The 16,079-nt window shown below is 38.2% G+C and overlaps 1 protein-coding gene across 2 annotated transcripts in view; it reads right to left on the bottom strand.

Moving 5' to 3' along the window:
* Window positions 1-8,365: 8,365 nt before the first annotated feature.
* MTAP (methylthioadenosine phosphorylase) overlaps window positions 8,366-16,079 on the bottom strand; it is a 55,963-nt gene continuing 48,249 nt past the window's right edge. For both annotated transcript variants that reach the window (XM_033237486.1, XM_033237485.1), the window contains 2 exons: window positions 14,558-14,680; window positions 8,366-12,026 (listed from right to left, as the gene is read on the bottom strand). In XM_033237486.1, coding sequence (XP_033093377.1) covers window positions 11,988-12,026; window positions 14,558-14,680 — 162 coding nt within the window. In that variant the 3' untranslated portion in view covers window positions 8,366-11,987. The remainder of the gene's footprint in view (window positions 12,027-14,557; window positions 14,681-16,079) is intronic.

Raw genomic sequence — 16,079 nt, 5'->3', positions numbered from 1 at the left:
GGGCTAGTGGAGGGATAGCCTTAGGAAAAATACCTAAAGTAGAATGATGGGTTGATGGGTACAGCAAACCACCATGGCACATGTATATCTACGTAACAAACCTGCATGTTCTGCATATGTATCCCAGCACTTAAAGTATAATTTTTTTAAAAAAAGAAAAATGATTAAAAAATAATTTTCACTAATCTTTCCAGGAACTGAATCCAGAGTTCTTTTCTGCACAGAAGAAACTACCATCAGAGTGAACAGGCAACCTACAGAATGGGTGAAAATTATTTTAAAACAACCATTCAAAGTCTCTGGAAATGGTCCGTGAACATATAGCAAGTTAAGAAACATTCAAGGACATTTACTAAAAGAGATGGCCTAGAATAAAAGAAACACAAAGTATGTGTTAACCAATTGCAATGTACAGACTTTACTTGGATCCTGATTTAAATAAACAACATGTAAAAAATGGCATTTATAATACATTTGAAATTTTGAATACTATTTTCTGACTTAAGAAATTTTTATTTTTTATGTGTGCTAGTGGTATTGTGGTTATCTTACAAATATTTATCCTTTAATAGTATCATTGAAATATTCATAGATGAAATCATACATGAGAAATGCTTCAAAATAACATCGGAGGTGAACAGTCGGTGGGATTATAGAATAAACAGATTGTCTATGAAGTAATTCTTGAAGCCGGGTGGCAGACAGGGGTTCATTATATTGATCTTTGTATTTCTGTATACATTTGAAGTTGACTTTCCTATCACTTACTGCTTTAGTCTTGTAATCTTGATTCCTAAGGGGTGGGAATTTGTAAACTAAAGTGAAGTCAAAGAGAGCAGCTAATGAACACATCATCACATTCCGATGTGTGGAGTTTTTAAGACTGAATCATCTATAAAACTGAGGGCACAGTTTGATAACACTATTTCCTGTTAATCTGCCCTAAATGAAGTCATCAAATGTTTTTATTTTTTATTCTGAAAAAAAGTGCTCTGCAACAAAATGCTTATTAAACCAAGAACAGGTCCCCTTTTCACTTATATGCTGAATTCTGAAACATTTTCATTTTGATATTTATACGTTTTCAAAAATAACTTCCTTAGGATTCAGTTAGTATGACTGTTGTTCAACTTCTATAGCTGTTCCTTTTAAATTGCTGATTGAGATAAAATGAACATTGCTGTCTTAGTCCTTTTGGGTGGCTATAACAAAATATCTTAGACTGAGTAACTTAAAAACAATAGAAAGTTGTTTCTTACAGTTCTGGGGGGTGGAAGTCCAAGATCAAGGCACCAGCAGATTCAGTGTCTGATGAGGGCCCACTCTACTTCATAGATGCCACCTTCTAGACGTGTTCTCACATGGCAGAAGGGGCAAAAGAGCTCCCTCAGGCCTCATTTATGAACTAATCTCATTCATGAAGGAAAAACTATCATGACCTAATCACCACCAAAGGCTCTACCTCTTGATACGATTGCATTGGAGATCAGATTTCAATATATGGATTTTATGAGGACACAGAAATTCAGACTACGGCAGCTGTTCATTAAGTGCAAATCATGTGCCAGGCCCTCAGGAGTGGCATCTAAATTAGTTCACAATTTAATAGAAGCCTACAGTCTCAAGAAGAAAAACTATAAGATAAAAAACAAAGTAAATAACTGTCAAGACAACAGAATACATTTTATATAATTTTTTTCCAACTTAAAACACAGTATTTAGAATTCCAAATTCCTTCCATCCTAGGTACTTTTTCAACTTAATTACATCCTGATTAACTCTCACATCTGTTAAGGTAATAAGGGGGCATGAATTAGGAAAAGAGAAGAGAATAGGAAGAGGGCTCTAGTAATATTAAGGGGCCAATGTATTTATAAACATTCATTCCCTTGGAAAATGTGGACTTTTGGTGTCTGTCATGCCACGACACCATGATCCTTACCAGGCATGAACTGTTAGAGAGGGGCAGACCCCAGACTCACATTCCTCCCACGAGGGAGTGCTCACTATCTGGGGAGGTAGAATTTTAAATAGTAAAATTATATATTACAAATGGCCTATGAGTAATATAAGCTCCAGGTGGTTTGGGAGTACAAAAGAGGAAATATTTGCTATAGACTGCTCTGACAAGAATCCTGGGAAAGAAGCAATTTGAGTTGGAAACAGAAGGATGGCTAAAACTTCTATAGGCATAAATTTCATAGATTTATAAATTTATTTAACATATATATGTTATATATATGTGTGTCTATATATATACATATAACATATAACATATATATGTGTGTCTATATATATATATATATAGACACACATAGTATCTCTTAAATGACAGGTACTGTCTGAAGAGTCTGGGGACACAAAAGTAAACAAGGTAGAAATAATTGCTGAACCATCAGACAATGAATCAGACAATTATAATACAGTATGACTAGTAACATAACAGAGCAGTGTGTTTGCAAAGTGCAGAGAAAGGGCTAATTCAGACAGTGAGTCAGATAAAAAGAGATGATGGTGGAGCAAAGAAGAGTCTTCCAAGTGGAGGGACAACTTACAAAAGGCTAGAGACAAAGAGGAGGCTGGCCTGCTTGGAGATGGAGTCAAAGAGTCGTGCTAATACATCACTAGCCAAGTGTGGCTGTTGAACACTTGAAATGTAGCTAGTGCAACTGAGCAAATGAAATTAATTTTATTTAGTTTTAATTAAGTTCAATTTAAAAGTTGATAGCCACTTCAATATAACTGAAACAACTTAGGTATGTGAGTCTATTTTTTCAAAGTAAATTTTACGAATCTTAAACACAGATAGAACATTTCTTATAAAAATTTAGCCTTATAGCCAGGCATGGTGGCTGACGGCTGTAATCCTAGCACTTTGTAAGACCGAGGCTGGTGGATCACTTGAGGTCAGGAGTTTGAGACCAGCCTGGACAACATGGTGAAACCCTGTCTCTACTAAAAATACAAAAATTAGCTGGGCATGGTGGCAGGCACCTGTGATCCCAGCTACTCGGGAGGCTGAGGCAGAAGAATTGCTTGAACCCGGGAGGTGGAGGTTGCAGTAAGCCGAGAACACACCACTGCACTCCAGCCTGGGAGACAGAGACCCCATCTCAACAACAACAACAACAACAACAACAACAAAAAAAAAATCACCTCTGAATTGAGATGTACTGTTAGTATTAAAATATCTGATTCCAAAGGTTTAGTATTTGAAGAATATAACATTTCATAATTTTTAAATATTACATGTCTCCATAACATTTTGGATATATTAAAATATATTACAAAAAATTTCAACTGTCTTTTAATTTGTAAATACGGCTTCTAGAAAATTTTAAATTACATATTGGCTCACATATTTCTATCAGACAGCGCTGATTTAGAGCGTCATGAGGTGTAGGAGGTGACAAAGAGGCCGGAGTAAGTCAGAACATGCAGGACTTTGCAAGTCATATGTATTGGGAAGCTGTACATTCAAGATAGTATTGGCTGGAAGCCTACTAAATCCCAAGCACTAGTCTGGTCATTTGGGATATCAGTAAATGACAAGTTTCCTGCTGTCACAGAGGTTCTACATTTTGGAGGAACTGTGTGTGTTGGGAGTCACAGAACAATAAACAAATATATACAAATACTAGAGTATGTAGGGAGAAGTTAAGAGCTATGAGAAAAACAAAAGTTTGTGCTTGTAAGAGTCCTTAGGAGTACTTTGGGCATGGAGTGAGGGGCATTATCATCTGTTAAAATACGATGTTTGGGGTTGACCCATTAAGGTGATTCTGCAGCAAAGATTTGAAGGAGGTGCTGTAGTGAGGCCAGGTGGTTATCTGCTGGGAGTTTTTCAGGTAGAAGGAACACAAACCAAATACTCTAATGTTAAAGGCAGGAGGAGGCCTGGTGTGTTCTTGGAAAAGGGCTGGAGCAGAGTGAGCGAGAAGACAGTAGTGAGAGGAAGTCAGAGAGATGGGAGGGCAAGTGCAAATCACATGAGGATTCATAGGCTATCATAAAGATGTGGGATTTTAATACAAGTGAAATACATTTTGAGCAGATCATTCTGCCTCCTGGGTTGCTTGATCTAGGGAGCAAAAGTAGACGCAGGACCTGTTAGGGGTTATTACAGTATCTAGGTGAGATGAGAGTGGCTCAGACTAGGTTGGAAGCAGTAGCTGTGGTGAGGAATAGTCAGTATCTTGACATATTTGGATGGTAAATAATTTTTTCCTGGTTTGAATGTGGGTTTTGAAGAGAAGAGTCAAGGACTTCAAGTTTTTAATCTGAGGAACCAGAAGGATGGAACCGCTAGACTGAGATGGGAAAGCAGGTGTAGGGGAAGTTGAGGAGTGACCACCAAGGAACAAGTGAAGATGGAGAAGTCCAGGATTGAGCCCTAGGGCAGGCAACGTTAAAAGATCAGGGAAAAGCAAGAAACCAGCAAAGGAGACTAAGAAGCAGCAACCATCAATGAAGGAAGAAACTCAAGAGTGTGATGTCCTTGGAAGTCAAGTAAAGAAAGCTTCCAAAGAAGAGGAAGGGGTCAAGTGTATCAAATGCGGCTGATGGGAAATGAAGGGTTAAGTGTGAAAATTGACAACTAGTAAATCGGCGATCTTGAGAATCTTGGTGGTGCTGAAGGTGGTGCACTGGCAAAATCTGAAATGAAGAGGATTAAGGGAAGTCTAGAGAAGAGGAATTGCAGGCAGGAGAATCAACTCTTCAAGGGATTTTATGCCAATGAAAAGCTTAAAAATGAGACAGTACATAGAATTGGGGTCAAGAAATCAATGGGAGAAATAAGCATATTTGTGTGCTGAAAAAGTGATTCAATAATAAGCAGAAAAATGATTATGAAAGGGGTAATCACTAGACTGATGTCCTTACTAGGTGAGAAGCATGGGGTCTGGTGGTGCATAAGAGAATGATTAGGGAGAAACACCTATAACAGTAGTTCTCAAAGTGGGACCAGCATCATCTGGAACTTGTTGGAAATGCAAATTATCAGGCCATGCCCCAGATGTCCTGAATCGGAAACTCTGGGGTGGCGCCATGCAACCTGTTTTAATAAGCCCTCCAGGTGATGATGATGCATGCTCCCGTTTGAGAAGAACTGTCACAGATGGTAAGAGGAGGGAAAACAGTTTGGGAGAGAACAGAGGGGGGGTCTTGAAAGTGTTCTGCTGATGTTTCAGTTCTGTCCCTGAAGAGGGAACTAGTCACCTGCTGAAAGTGAAAATGGGGATTTGTTGAGCTTGTGCTAAATACAAGGAAAAGAGGCTCCTAAACTGATGAGTTAAAAAAACAACCTCCTGCCTTTACAAAAGCTTACAGAACAGTGAGGGAGGCACATGTCTGTAAGAGAATGACAGCCCCTAAACAAAGTTCTCATTCAAGGCTTTCTCCTAAATAGTTAGATATACTTAACCCATTTAAGTATTACATATGTGGCACGGTTTTTTTTTAGTCCTTTCACCCTTCTCTTGGTGCTTTTTAGATAGTCATCCTCCTGAAAGCATGGTGCCCAGAACTGGATACAGTGCCCCAAGCATAATCTATCAGAAGTTAAGGCCAAGAATCATATATTTTATCTCATGTTACATGAACTGCTATGAAGCTAGGTATCCACTCCTTAAAATATATAAATTAAAGGAACAATTGCCTACGGTGAAAAGTTCAACCACTATAGAAAGGTATGAAGTTGACAGTTTAAGTCTCTTTTTTTTTTTTTTTTGAGAGCGGAGTCTTGCTGTGTCGCCCAGGCTGGAGTGCAGTGGCGCCATCTCGGCTCACTGCAAGCTCCGCCTCCCGGGTTCCCGCCATTCTCCCGCCTCAGCCTCCCGAGTAGCTGGGACTACAGGCGCCCGCCACCGCGCCCGGCTAGTTTTTTGTATTTTTAGTAGAGACGGGGTTTCACCGTGTTAGCCAGGAGGGTCTCGATCTCCTGACCTCGTGATCCACCCGCCTCGGCCTCCCAAAGTGCTGGGATTACAGGCTTGAGCCACCGCGCCCGGCCTGACAGTTTAAGTCTCTTGATTCATCCCTCAGAAGCTATCAATAAGTTTCTTTCCAGAAACTTTCGGGAAATATAAACATCCTCTCTATACATCACCACAAACTTATATTTATTTTACTCTATGTATTTTTGATTTCCACTTTTGTCATGAACATTGTTCCATACTGGTGCATAAACAGATATCTATTCTTTTTGACAACTTCACATTACTTATTTGAATTGATGTACCTTAGTTTATTCAGAACATCCTATGACACTGAGAATTTTAGTCATTCCCAAGCTTTTGCCTATAACAGTTCCAAGATGCACTTATATCTGCAAAATATTTTTAGGTATCAAATGTAACCTGCTGTTCCAGCCTTTTCCAATCTTTTTGGTTAACATTCTGTATATAAACAATTCAGGCTGTCGTCTGTTTTTTTTTTTTTTAAAGTTTATTTTTATGTTAAAAATATATGTTTGTAAATGTCAAAATTAACCAAACCCTGACACTTGACAAGACTTACAGAAAGGAAAATCACAGACCAATCTGTCTCATGAGCATAGATGTAAAAATCAAACAAAATATTTGCAAACCAAATCCAGCATTATATAAAAGGGATAACATACCATGACTAAGTAAGGTTTGTACCAGGAATGCAAGATCAGTTTAACATTAAAGAATCTACATTAACAAAATAAAAGAGAAAAATCAAGATTTTCTCAGTAGATGCAGGAAAAAGTACTTGGCGAAATTCAACGCGCATTCATGACACTCTTGGCAAAATAGGAATAAAAGAGATCTTCAATCTGATAAAAACATGAAACAGAAAAAACTTATAGCTAACATATTTTAATAGTGAAAAACTAGACGCTGTCCCCCGCTGTTGAGAGTAAGACAAGAATAACAACTCACACCACTTCTATTCAACATTAGGTTGAAGGTCCTAGCCAATACAACAAAGCAAAAAGAAACAAAAGGTAAAGACTAGAAAGAAGAAGTAAACTGTTGTTAATCATATATGAAATGATTGTGTACACAAGGTATCCCTAAGGCACTTGCAATAAAATAAATATAAGACATACTACTGGACTAACTGAATTTAATAAGATTACCGAATATAAAGTCAATATACAAAAATAAAACGTATTTCTGTATACCAGCAATAAACTTAAAAATGAAATTAAAGTACTATTTACAATAACATTTCCACAAAATATTTAGGAATACATTTAACAAAAGATATACAAGACTTCTTCACTAAAATTACAAAACATTGCTGAGATAAATTTTAAATTTTAAAAGACCCAAATAACTGCAGAAACATACCATGTTCATGGATTGAAAGGTTCAATACTGTAAATTCTTCCCAAATCGACCTAAAAATTCAGTGCAATCCCAATAGCAATTCCAGCAGATATTTTTCTTAAAGAAAAATGGACAAGCTTAATATAAACTTTATAAAGAAAGGGACTGATAGCCAAAACAATCTTGGAAAAGACTGCAGAGCTTAACAATACTTAATTTCAAGACACCATAAAGCCACAATAATCAAGACAGTGGAGTATTGGAATAAGAAGAGACACCCAGATAAATGACATAAATAGATCATCCAGATCCATAGATAAACGGTAAATTGATTTTGACAAGGGCACACAGGTAATTCAATCAGTAGGCAAAGATTTCTTGGAATACACAAAAAGCACCAACCATAAAAAAAAATTGATAAACTAGGCTTTGTCAAAACGAAACACTTGTTCTTTGAAAGATATCATTAAGAAAATGAAAGGGCAAGCTAAAGACTAAGAATAGTCACAATACATATATCTGAAAAAGAGTATATCCAGAATAAACAATTCTTACAATTCAATAATAAAACAAAACAATCTAATTTTTTAATAAAAATATTTGTACAGATAGTTCACAAAATATGTGAATGGCCAAGAAGCACATGAAAAGAAGTTCAACATCTTCAATCAGAAAAATGCAAATCAAAACCACAGTGAGATATCAAAATAGACCCAACAGAATGGCTAAAATTAAAAACGCTGACAATACCAAGCTTTGTCAAGAATTCTTGTAAATTACTGGTGTGACGGTGAAACCCCGTCTCTACTAAAAAATACAAAAAAACTAGCCAGGTGAGGTGGTGGGTGCCTGTAGTCCCAGCTACTCGGGAAGCAGAGGCAGGAGAATGGCATAAACCCAGGAGGCAGAGCTTGCAGTGAGCCGAGATCTGGCCACGGCACTCTGGCCTGGGTGACAGAGCGAGACTCTGTCTCAACAAAAAAAAAAAAAAAAAAAAAAAAAAATTACTGGTGGGAGTGTAGGCATTTGCATCAGTGAAAATATGTTCACAAAAAGACTTGTAATTTCATGCTTATAGCAGCTTTATTCGTAAAATTCCTCAAATGGAAACAATTCAAACATTCATCAACAGGTGAACAGATAATCAAATTATAAGATAGGCATATGACGGAATACTACTAGGCAATAAAAAGGGCACAAGCTAGAGATGCACGCAACAACATGAGTGACTCTCCAAAACAAAGAAATAATGCATGCCGAAATTGTCTTTCTGAAGAAATTCCCCTCATTCTTCCAGATCCCGAGGTTCTCAAAGGCACAGCTGGCAACAGGCCCTGAAATGGCTTCCTCTGGACTACCCTACTAGTCTTGGTAGATTTCCTCCATCTTTGGCATTCCTTCTTTTCTTCCACGGTCTTCATTCACTGCTGTCCTTCTTGCCTATCTTGAATTATTCTATACTATTAAGAGGACAACACAGGTTCTTCCATGTTGAAACTTCAGTTCTTTGCCTTGCTGGGCCAATACATATATTGAGCCAGATTCCATGCACACTGGTGTTCCAAGGTGCAACAATCTTCAAAACATTTGAGGAGTGTATTCGTCTGTTCTCACACTGCTGTAAAGGACTGCCCAAGACTGAGTAATTTATAATGGAAAGAGGTTTAATTAACTCACAGTTCCACATGGCTGGGAAGGCCTCAGGAAACTTACAACCTTGGTGGGGGGGAAACAAACACGTCCGTCTTCACATGATGGCAGGAAGAAGTGCTGAGCAAACGAGTTTGAAAAGCCCCTTATAAAACCAACAGGTCTTGTGAGAACTCATTATCATGAGAACAGCGGTGTGGGGGTAACCACCTCCATGATTCAATTACCTCCCACTGGGTCCCTCCCACAACATGTGGGGATTATGGGAACTACAATTCAAGATGTTATTTGGGTGGGGACACAGCCAAACCACATCAAGGAGGGACTCTAGAAATTGTGGCACAAACTCCTCAGTCCGTGACTTCCTAACCCAGCAGATGCTCCTTGAAACTTTATCAAATTGTTTCACTGGATAAGTGCTGGCTAAATGCTTGTTGAGAAAGTGAAAAACATGTTCAGGCCACTGTCACAAGAATGAATAATTATTTGGAAAATAGGTGTTGGTGTGGCCACAACCATGCCCCTGAGGTAACAGCCAGAGAAGAGGCTCCAGGAGCATCCTGTGGATGCCAAAGCAGGCTCACACGGCACCTGCAGGGTGGCTGGCTCAGGGCAGGTTGGGGGTCACCTTAGTCACTCCCTCTTCAGGGAAGTTCGCTGTCCTCCGCTCCTGAGGGTGCCACTGTCCTGGAGTTTTCTTCCTTGAAACAAGCCATAGTAGCTACCTCTGGCCCTGCACAGCGACTCATGCTAATGAAGGGGGCAGTGAACAGGGGCCAGGTCATAAGGACTATGACCCTCGGGGACCACAGGGCCAGGATGTCATTCTCAAAACCATGAAAATCAATGCCAAACACAACAGCAGATTATAATTCCAACAAAGACTTCTACGTACATGTAAATCTATTAATCAATAAGGGCTAAGTCACTAAACTACAGCTTCTCATGATGCTCACCATTCATCCTTTGGGGAAACCAAAATGCTCACAACTGACCATGGTGTTCACTTAATACACTAGCTTTAATAATAATTAAAAAAAAACTAGTACAGCATCACAAGTGAGAAGTGTTCCAGGAAGTGTTCTTCAACAATATCCTCAAGCATAAGCTATGAGGAAAATTATATTGGCTTTGCGTAAGGCATGAATGATTGGGTGAAAGAAAAGACTATAGTGCATTCATTTGGTTAGTCTGAAAATGATGTTGCTAGAGAAGGCTATTTAATCAAGAAAAGTACCTCTGCAAGTTGGAGAGAACTGTACTTTCTGAACACAGCAGGAAAAATGCCCATATTTTTGCCCTGACATTCAGACACCTACTAAGAATGAGGAAAAGTAAGGTACCATCTATGTATCATATTGTAGCGAAAACAAAGGTTACAGAGCTAGAGAAGCCTGGGTTCAGATTCATTAAGTTCTCTACGGATTGCTAATGGATAACCAGAGTTAAAATTTAATAGTACATGAGGGAATCCAAGGGTCATAATCATACTTGACCCAAATGGCTCACACTAATGACTCAGATTAATACTGGAGAGTAACTGTTTTGTTTACAATCAGCAGCTTATTATCTTGAAGTCAATCTCATAGACACAAACAAACACATTGACTTTACAAACTCTTTAAATAAAAGGTTCTGTATCCTGATCCTTAAGTATCCTGTAAGAGTGTACAGTGAAAAGAAAATAATTCTGAGGAAAAATATCTCCCCATGATAAAAACCTGAAGAAAACAAAAAGCATTTTTATAAAATTAACAATAAAAAAGAGTTAAAAAAGCAAGCGTCCACTTTATTAAAAAGCAAAATCACCAACTCGTGTAAAATAATTTAACTCATAAAAGGGAGAATCAAACATCACTTTTTAAAATATCAGACACCATAAAATGTGCCTTTAGTCTTTTAAATAGTTTAACTTTTAGACTATCTCACTATTAAACACCTAGCTTTTCTCAGAAAGCTGTTGCAAACCCAAGTATTGTTCTGACTGTACAGAAATCAATGATCCTCTTCTTTTGCAGAATAAAGATGTAACTTCCTTAAATGACATTCACCTTTATATTACCATCTTAAATTCTGCTTCATTACCAGAAACAATCAAGAACTGGATCTTTCTAAATCCATTTTTATTTTTACAACAACTTTACTATTTGATTATATTCATTGTAGAAAAATGTGAAGACACAGAAAGATTCAAAGAAAATAAAAATTATCCCAGTATCCCTCCCCTAAATACAATAACAAGATTATATATATATTTCTTTCTAGTTTTGTTGTATATTTACGCAGCATTTTAAAGCAAAACTAGTACTATAAAATGCTACCACATCCTTTTTTCATTTCACATATAGAGCAACCATGTCTTTTTAGGACATTAAAATATGCAAAAAGGATTTTCAGTTGGCTGATTCACAATCTAATTATAACTAAGACATAATTTGCCTCCAATTGCTGGGTATTCAGATTGTTTTAATTATTTGTTATTGTAACTATCATTATTAAACACCCTTCTTTATATGTAATTCTTTGTATGTATCTCTGATATGGTTTTAAAGAGAAATTCCTAGATGTAGAGTATCCAGCACAAAGTACGTCAGTATTTTTAAGTCTTTTGATGCATTTTACCAAATCGCCCTCCAGAAACACTGTACCAATTTACAGTCGCATCAATAAATAATCAGAGTCCCATTTCTTCCTCATATTCTTTGGCAGTATAGGAAAGTAGAGATTACCCTCCACCCTTTATTGTTGCAAATTTAATAGGGGGAGAAGATAATGGTGGTTTTTTTTTGCCCCTAAAATGTGATATTTTTTCCCACACGTTTACTGGTCATTTGCTTTTCTTCTGTATTTTGAAGTTGTCCAAGTCATTCAGGAGTCTCTAATACACACAATGTCTTGTCTTTCTTACAACATGCTCTTTGACAGGCAAGGGCATGAAAGCTGCATGTCTTTCCCATATTTTTTTCAAGTTAAGCAGGAATTCCCAAAATGACTGGAATTAGAATGTCTTCTTTTCTCCTGGGCAGTCATGCTACTTTAATGTCTTGGTAATAAAACAGAAAACTGGGCCATATTCTGAAAGGAAGAAAGGAGGCAGTGATACTCACATGTGGGCCTAATTACTGAGATGTTTGTTTAAAAAAACAGATTTTGATTTTCTAGATCAAAGTGAGGACTCAGGAAACATACACTTTAAATAAATTCTACAGATAATTTTCAAGTTCACTAACCAGATGTGGAACTTTAGGTACTCTAAACTCTTGGTTCTTCACCTCCCTTTTCTGTAAAGTGAGGTTAATAATGCTTATCTCAGAGCATTGTTCTGATAATCACTTATTGCCACACCAACCCCCAGCCTGGATTATTGTTTATGCAACCTCTATCCCTTATCCTTATCCCACTGTAAGAAATCGTTGAAATTTTTATGTGTCTGTATCTCCAAACACCATAGGATCATGATCACAAGTCTTTAACTTTGCAAACCAGACCTTGACATATAGTAGGTGCTAAGTGTTTCTGAAATGACTTAGCGAGTGAATGAATGATATATATTTCAGTGCTTAGAGGACTAAAAATACTATCCCCAGAATAAGGGATTATTAGTATGGTGTTCCTTAATGCTACAGAATGAAGGCCAAGATTCTCAGTTTTGTCTAGAGCAGGAATTCCTAATTTTCTCTCTCTCTCTCTCTATATATATTTATCTCTATCTATCTATCTATCTATCTATCTATCTATCTATCTATCTATCTCATAACCCCCTTTGAAAATCCGATGAAAGCTACGTAAACTAAGCCTCTTTAAAAATGCATACAAATAAAACCACACAATTTCAGAAGCTCCAGGAAAGGAGAACACTGATTTCTACTCTCCAAGCATTTTTACTTAAAAATAAAGCTAAAACAGTAAATACATTACTTGAGAAATTAACTTCAAGCTTTTGAAAGACTATGGTCAAAGTGGGGTCAGTTGGGAGACTTAAAAAAAATAAACTTGGCCGGGCGCAGTGGCTCACGCCTGTAATCCCAGCACCTTGGGGGGCCGAGGTGGGTAGATCATGAGGTCAGGAGTTCAAGACCAGCCTGACCAACATGATGAAACCCCATCTCTACTAAAAATACAAAAATTAGCTGGGCGTGGTGGTGCGCGCCTGTAATCCCAGCTACTCAGGAGGCTGAGGCAGGAGAATTGCTTGAACCTGGGAGGCGGAGGTTGTAGTGAGCTGAGATCGTACCACTGCACTCCAGCCTGGGTGACAGAATGAGACTCCATCTCAAACAAACAAACAAGCAAACTTCTATGACATTTTGCTAATAATAGTCCGAGTCACGTTTCTGGCAAACCAACATGCGTTTTTTATGCAAGCTCCAGTTGTGCTACTTGACTGCACTCAAATGTATTTTTTCCCTTTTAATTCTAATAACAAGGGTTTCCTGCATCTCTATTACGATAAAACACTTCATGGGGAAAGGGGATATCATTTATTCATTAAATAACATTTAGCTCCTAGGTATACAGTGTTGAAACCAATAGATTTGTTTCTTAGTAGGGAAGATAAACTACAAATTCCAGCATTCCTGACTGTCAGTCCTAACTGCTGAGAGACACCTTAGTTACAGTGGTGTGCTGGATCCTGTTCGTACCAGCTTGCACGAGCTGACTGTGTGTATCACTTCTCAACTCGTCAGTGGCTTCACATTAGTAGTGTGAAATTGGCCGTACTGGAGCACTTGTACTATGTAAATCAGCAAACATTACAAATCAAGGCTCCGCCATGCCCAGTGATTGGCAGTCACTTACCACCATACAACGTCCTCATTATACTAAAACTGTGGCTCTCTTATTCCAGAGCTCCTAGGTGGTAATTCAGGTAGGGAGGGCTTAGATCAACCTTTCAAATCCTCTCTCCACCACTGCCAGAAGACCCAAAAGTACAGGTGTATTCTAGGAGACTTCGAGGTATGGTCCTCTTTGGATAGTAGGGGAATGCAGTATCTGATCAGTTTGAGGCAATTCTTTCCCTATGTGGTTAAGAAGAGTCACAAAGTGCCCAAACAAAAATCATGCAACTCTGAGTTTATCAGTTAGTTTAAATTATATTCTGAGAATTAATACTAGAGTTGGAAAGCTATCAATCTACAAACATCCCAGATGTATCATTAATTACTGTTTAGTTTGATGCATGATTAACCTTAAGCAGATATTTTCTGGCACCATTTTGGTACTATTGTCAGAGTTTTGGCTTTAAAGGATTGCCACAAATTTGAATGGATCTGCCAAAGAGAAAATAGCTTTGTCAACAATGTAAGCAATATTCAGAGAAAGCACTATCAATCTTCTGAAGTAAGACTTAGGGATACTACAGAGCAGGACAATGTGAAGAATCTGGTACACTAGATAATAAAACTCTCGCAATGGTCTTGCATTACCAGCCAGAAAATATGACTACTCAATTTCACAAGTGGTTACTATGGTAGTAGATGTCACAAAAACTTGTTGAAAACATCTAGGCTGGCATAAAATACATGAGGACCAAAGGTGAAATGCACGTAAGAAAAGAATAGAGAGTCTACAGACATGCCTGATTGTACATGGCTGACACTTACCTTCAGGTTATGGAGGGTTTCTGACCATTCCGTGGACCCTATCTGAGGTATGGTAGTCAGCAGTAAGCTTTTGGCTTTATTAGCATTTTCTTTCAGGGTCTTTAAGACCCGGTCCACTGAAACCTAGAGAAACAACAGCACTGGAGGTTACCAGAACTTAAAATTCCACTGCTTGTCATAAAATATTTTTCTGAGTTCCAGCCTTCCTACAGTCTAAATGTTTTGTGTCCCCTCAATTTATCTGTTGAAACCTAATCCTCAATGTAGGAGATTTGGAGGTTGGGCACTTGGGAGGCAATTAGGTCATGAAGGCAGAGTCCTTGTGGATAGGATTAATCACCTCACAAAAGAGGCCCCAGTGCCATTCTTTGAGGGCCCCTTCCACCGTGTGAGGTTCCAGTGAGAAGATGGCTGTCTATGAGAAAGTGGGCTCTCACTAGACACCAAATGTGCCAGTCCCTTGATCTTGGACTTCTCAACTTCCAGAAATGTGAAAAATAAACTTCTGTTATTCAGAAGCCACCCATGCTATGGTATTTTGTTACAACAGTCCAGAAAGAGTAAGAAAAACATGACTTGTGAAGTCTTTTTATTCTACATTTAAACCCCTGAGTTCAAGTTCTGCATTTATCAAGATGGTCTTAGTCCTAGGAGACCTAGGGAGGTCCTGGAGAAACTCAGTGACATCTCTGAAAAGCACTGATGAATATTGATATCGTTTGGATCTGTGTCCTCACCAAATCTCATGTCGAACTGTCAGAGGTGGGGCCTGGTGGGAGGTGGCTGGATCATGGGGTTAGATTTCTCATGAATGGTTTAGCAGCATCCTCAGGTGCTGTTCTACTGACAGTGAGTTCTTGTGAGATCTGATTGTTGAAAAGTGTACAGCACCTCTCCCCTCTCTCTCTCTTGCTCCTGCTCCCACCATGTGAGATGCCTCACTCTCCTTTTGCCTTCCACCATGATTGGAAGTTTCCTGAGGCCTCCCCAGAAGCTGAGCAGATGCCACCATCACACTTCCCATACAGCCTGTAGAACCATAAGCCAATTAGACCTCTTTTCTTTATAAATTACCCAGTTTTAGGTATTTCTCCATAGCAATGTGATAACAGACTAATACAGATTTCAATATGGTATCTGAGAAAATATCTCAGATGTATAATGGGTTAGTATGGTCTAGAAAGATGTGGCTGTTCTCTTCATGTCCACAGTCGAATGGATTACAATGTTAAAACTGTTGCTACACTGGATAATCAAACAGAAGTATGTTTCTCCTTAGAAAATTATTCCAGTAATAAAGAAAAATATTATGAAATTAAAATACCACAATTTTTATGGCTCCCAGTGAATTAATGGATTGGCTGCTAACATCACAAACAGAACCAAACAAACAAAATCCCAAATAAACCACTCATTATGTGCTTCCTGACGAAAAAATAAAATGCTACCTTAAGACACCTGAATCTGATTAAATATCTAAATCTAGCTACCAATTTATAGACAACACAGAGGACAGAGAAGC

The sequence above is a fragment of the Trachypithecus francoisi genome, unplaced genomic scaffold, assembly GCF_009764315.1.
Source record: "Trachypithecus francoisi isolate TF-2019V2 unplaced genomic scaffold, Tfra_2.0 Lachesis_group16, whole genome shotgun sequence".
NCBI lineage: Eukaryota > Metazoa > Chordata > Mammalia > Primates > Cercopithecidae > Trachypithecus > Trachypithecus francoisi.
The sequence above is the reverse complement of the archived record's forward strand: the minus strand, read 5'-3'. Positions and strand labels throughout refer to the sequence as shown.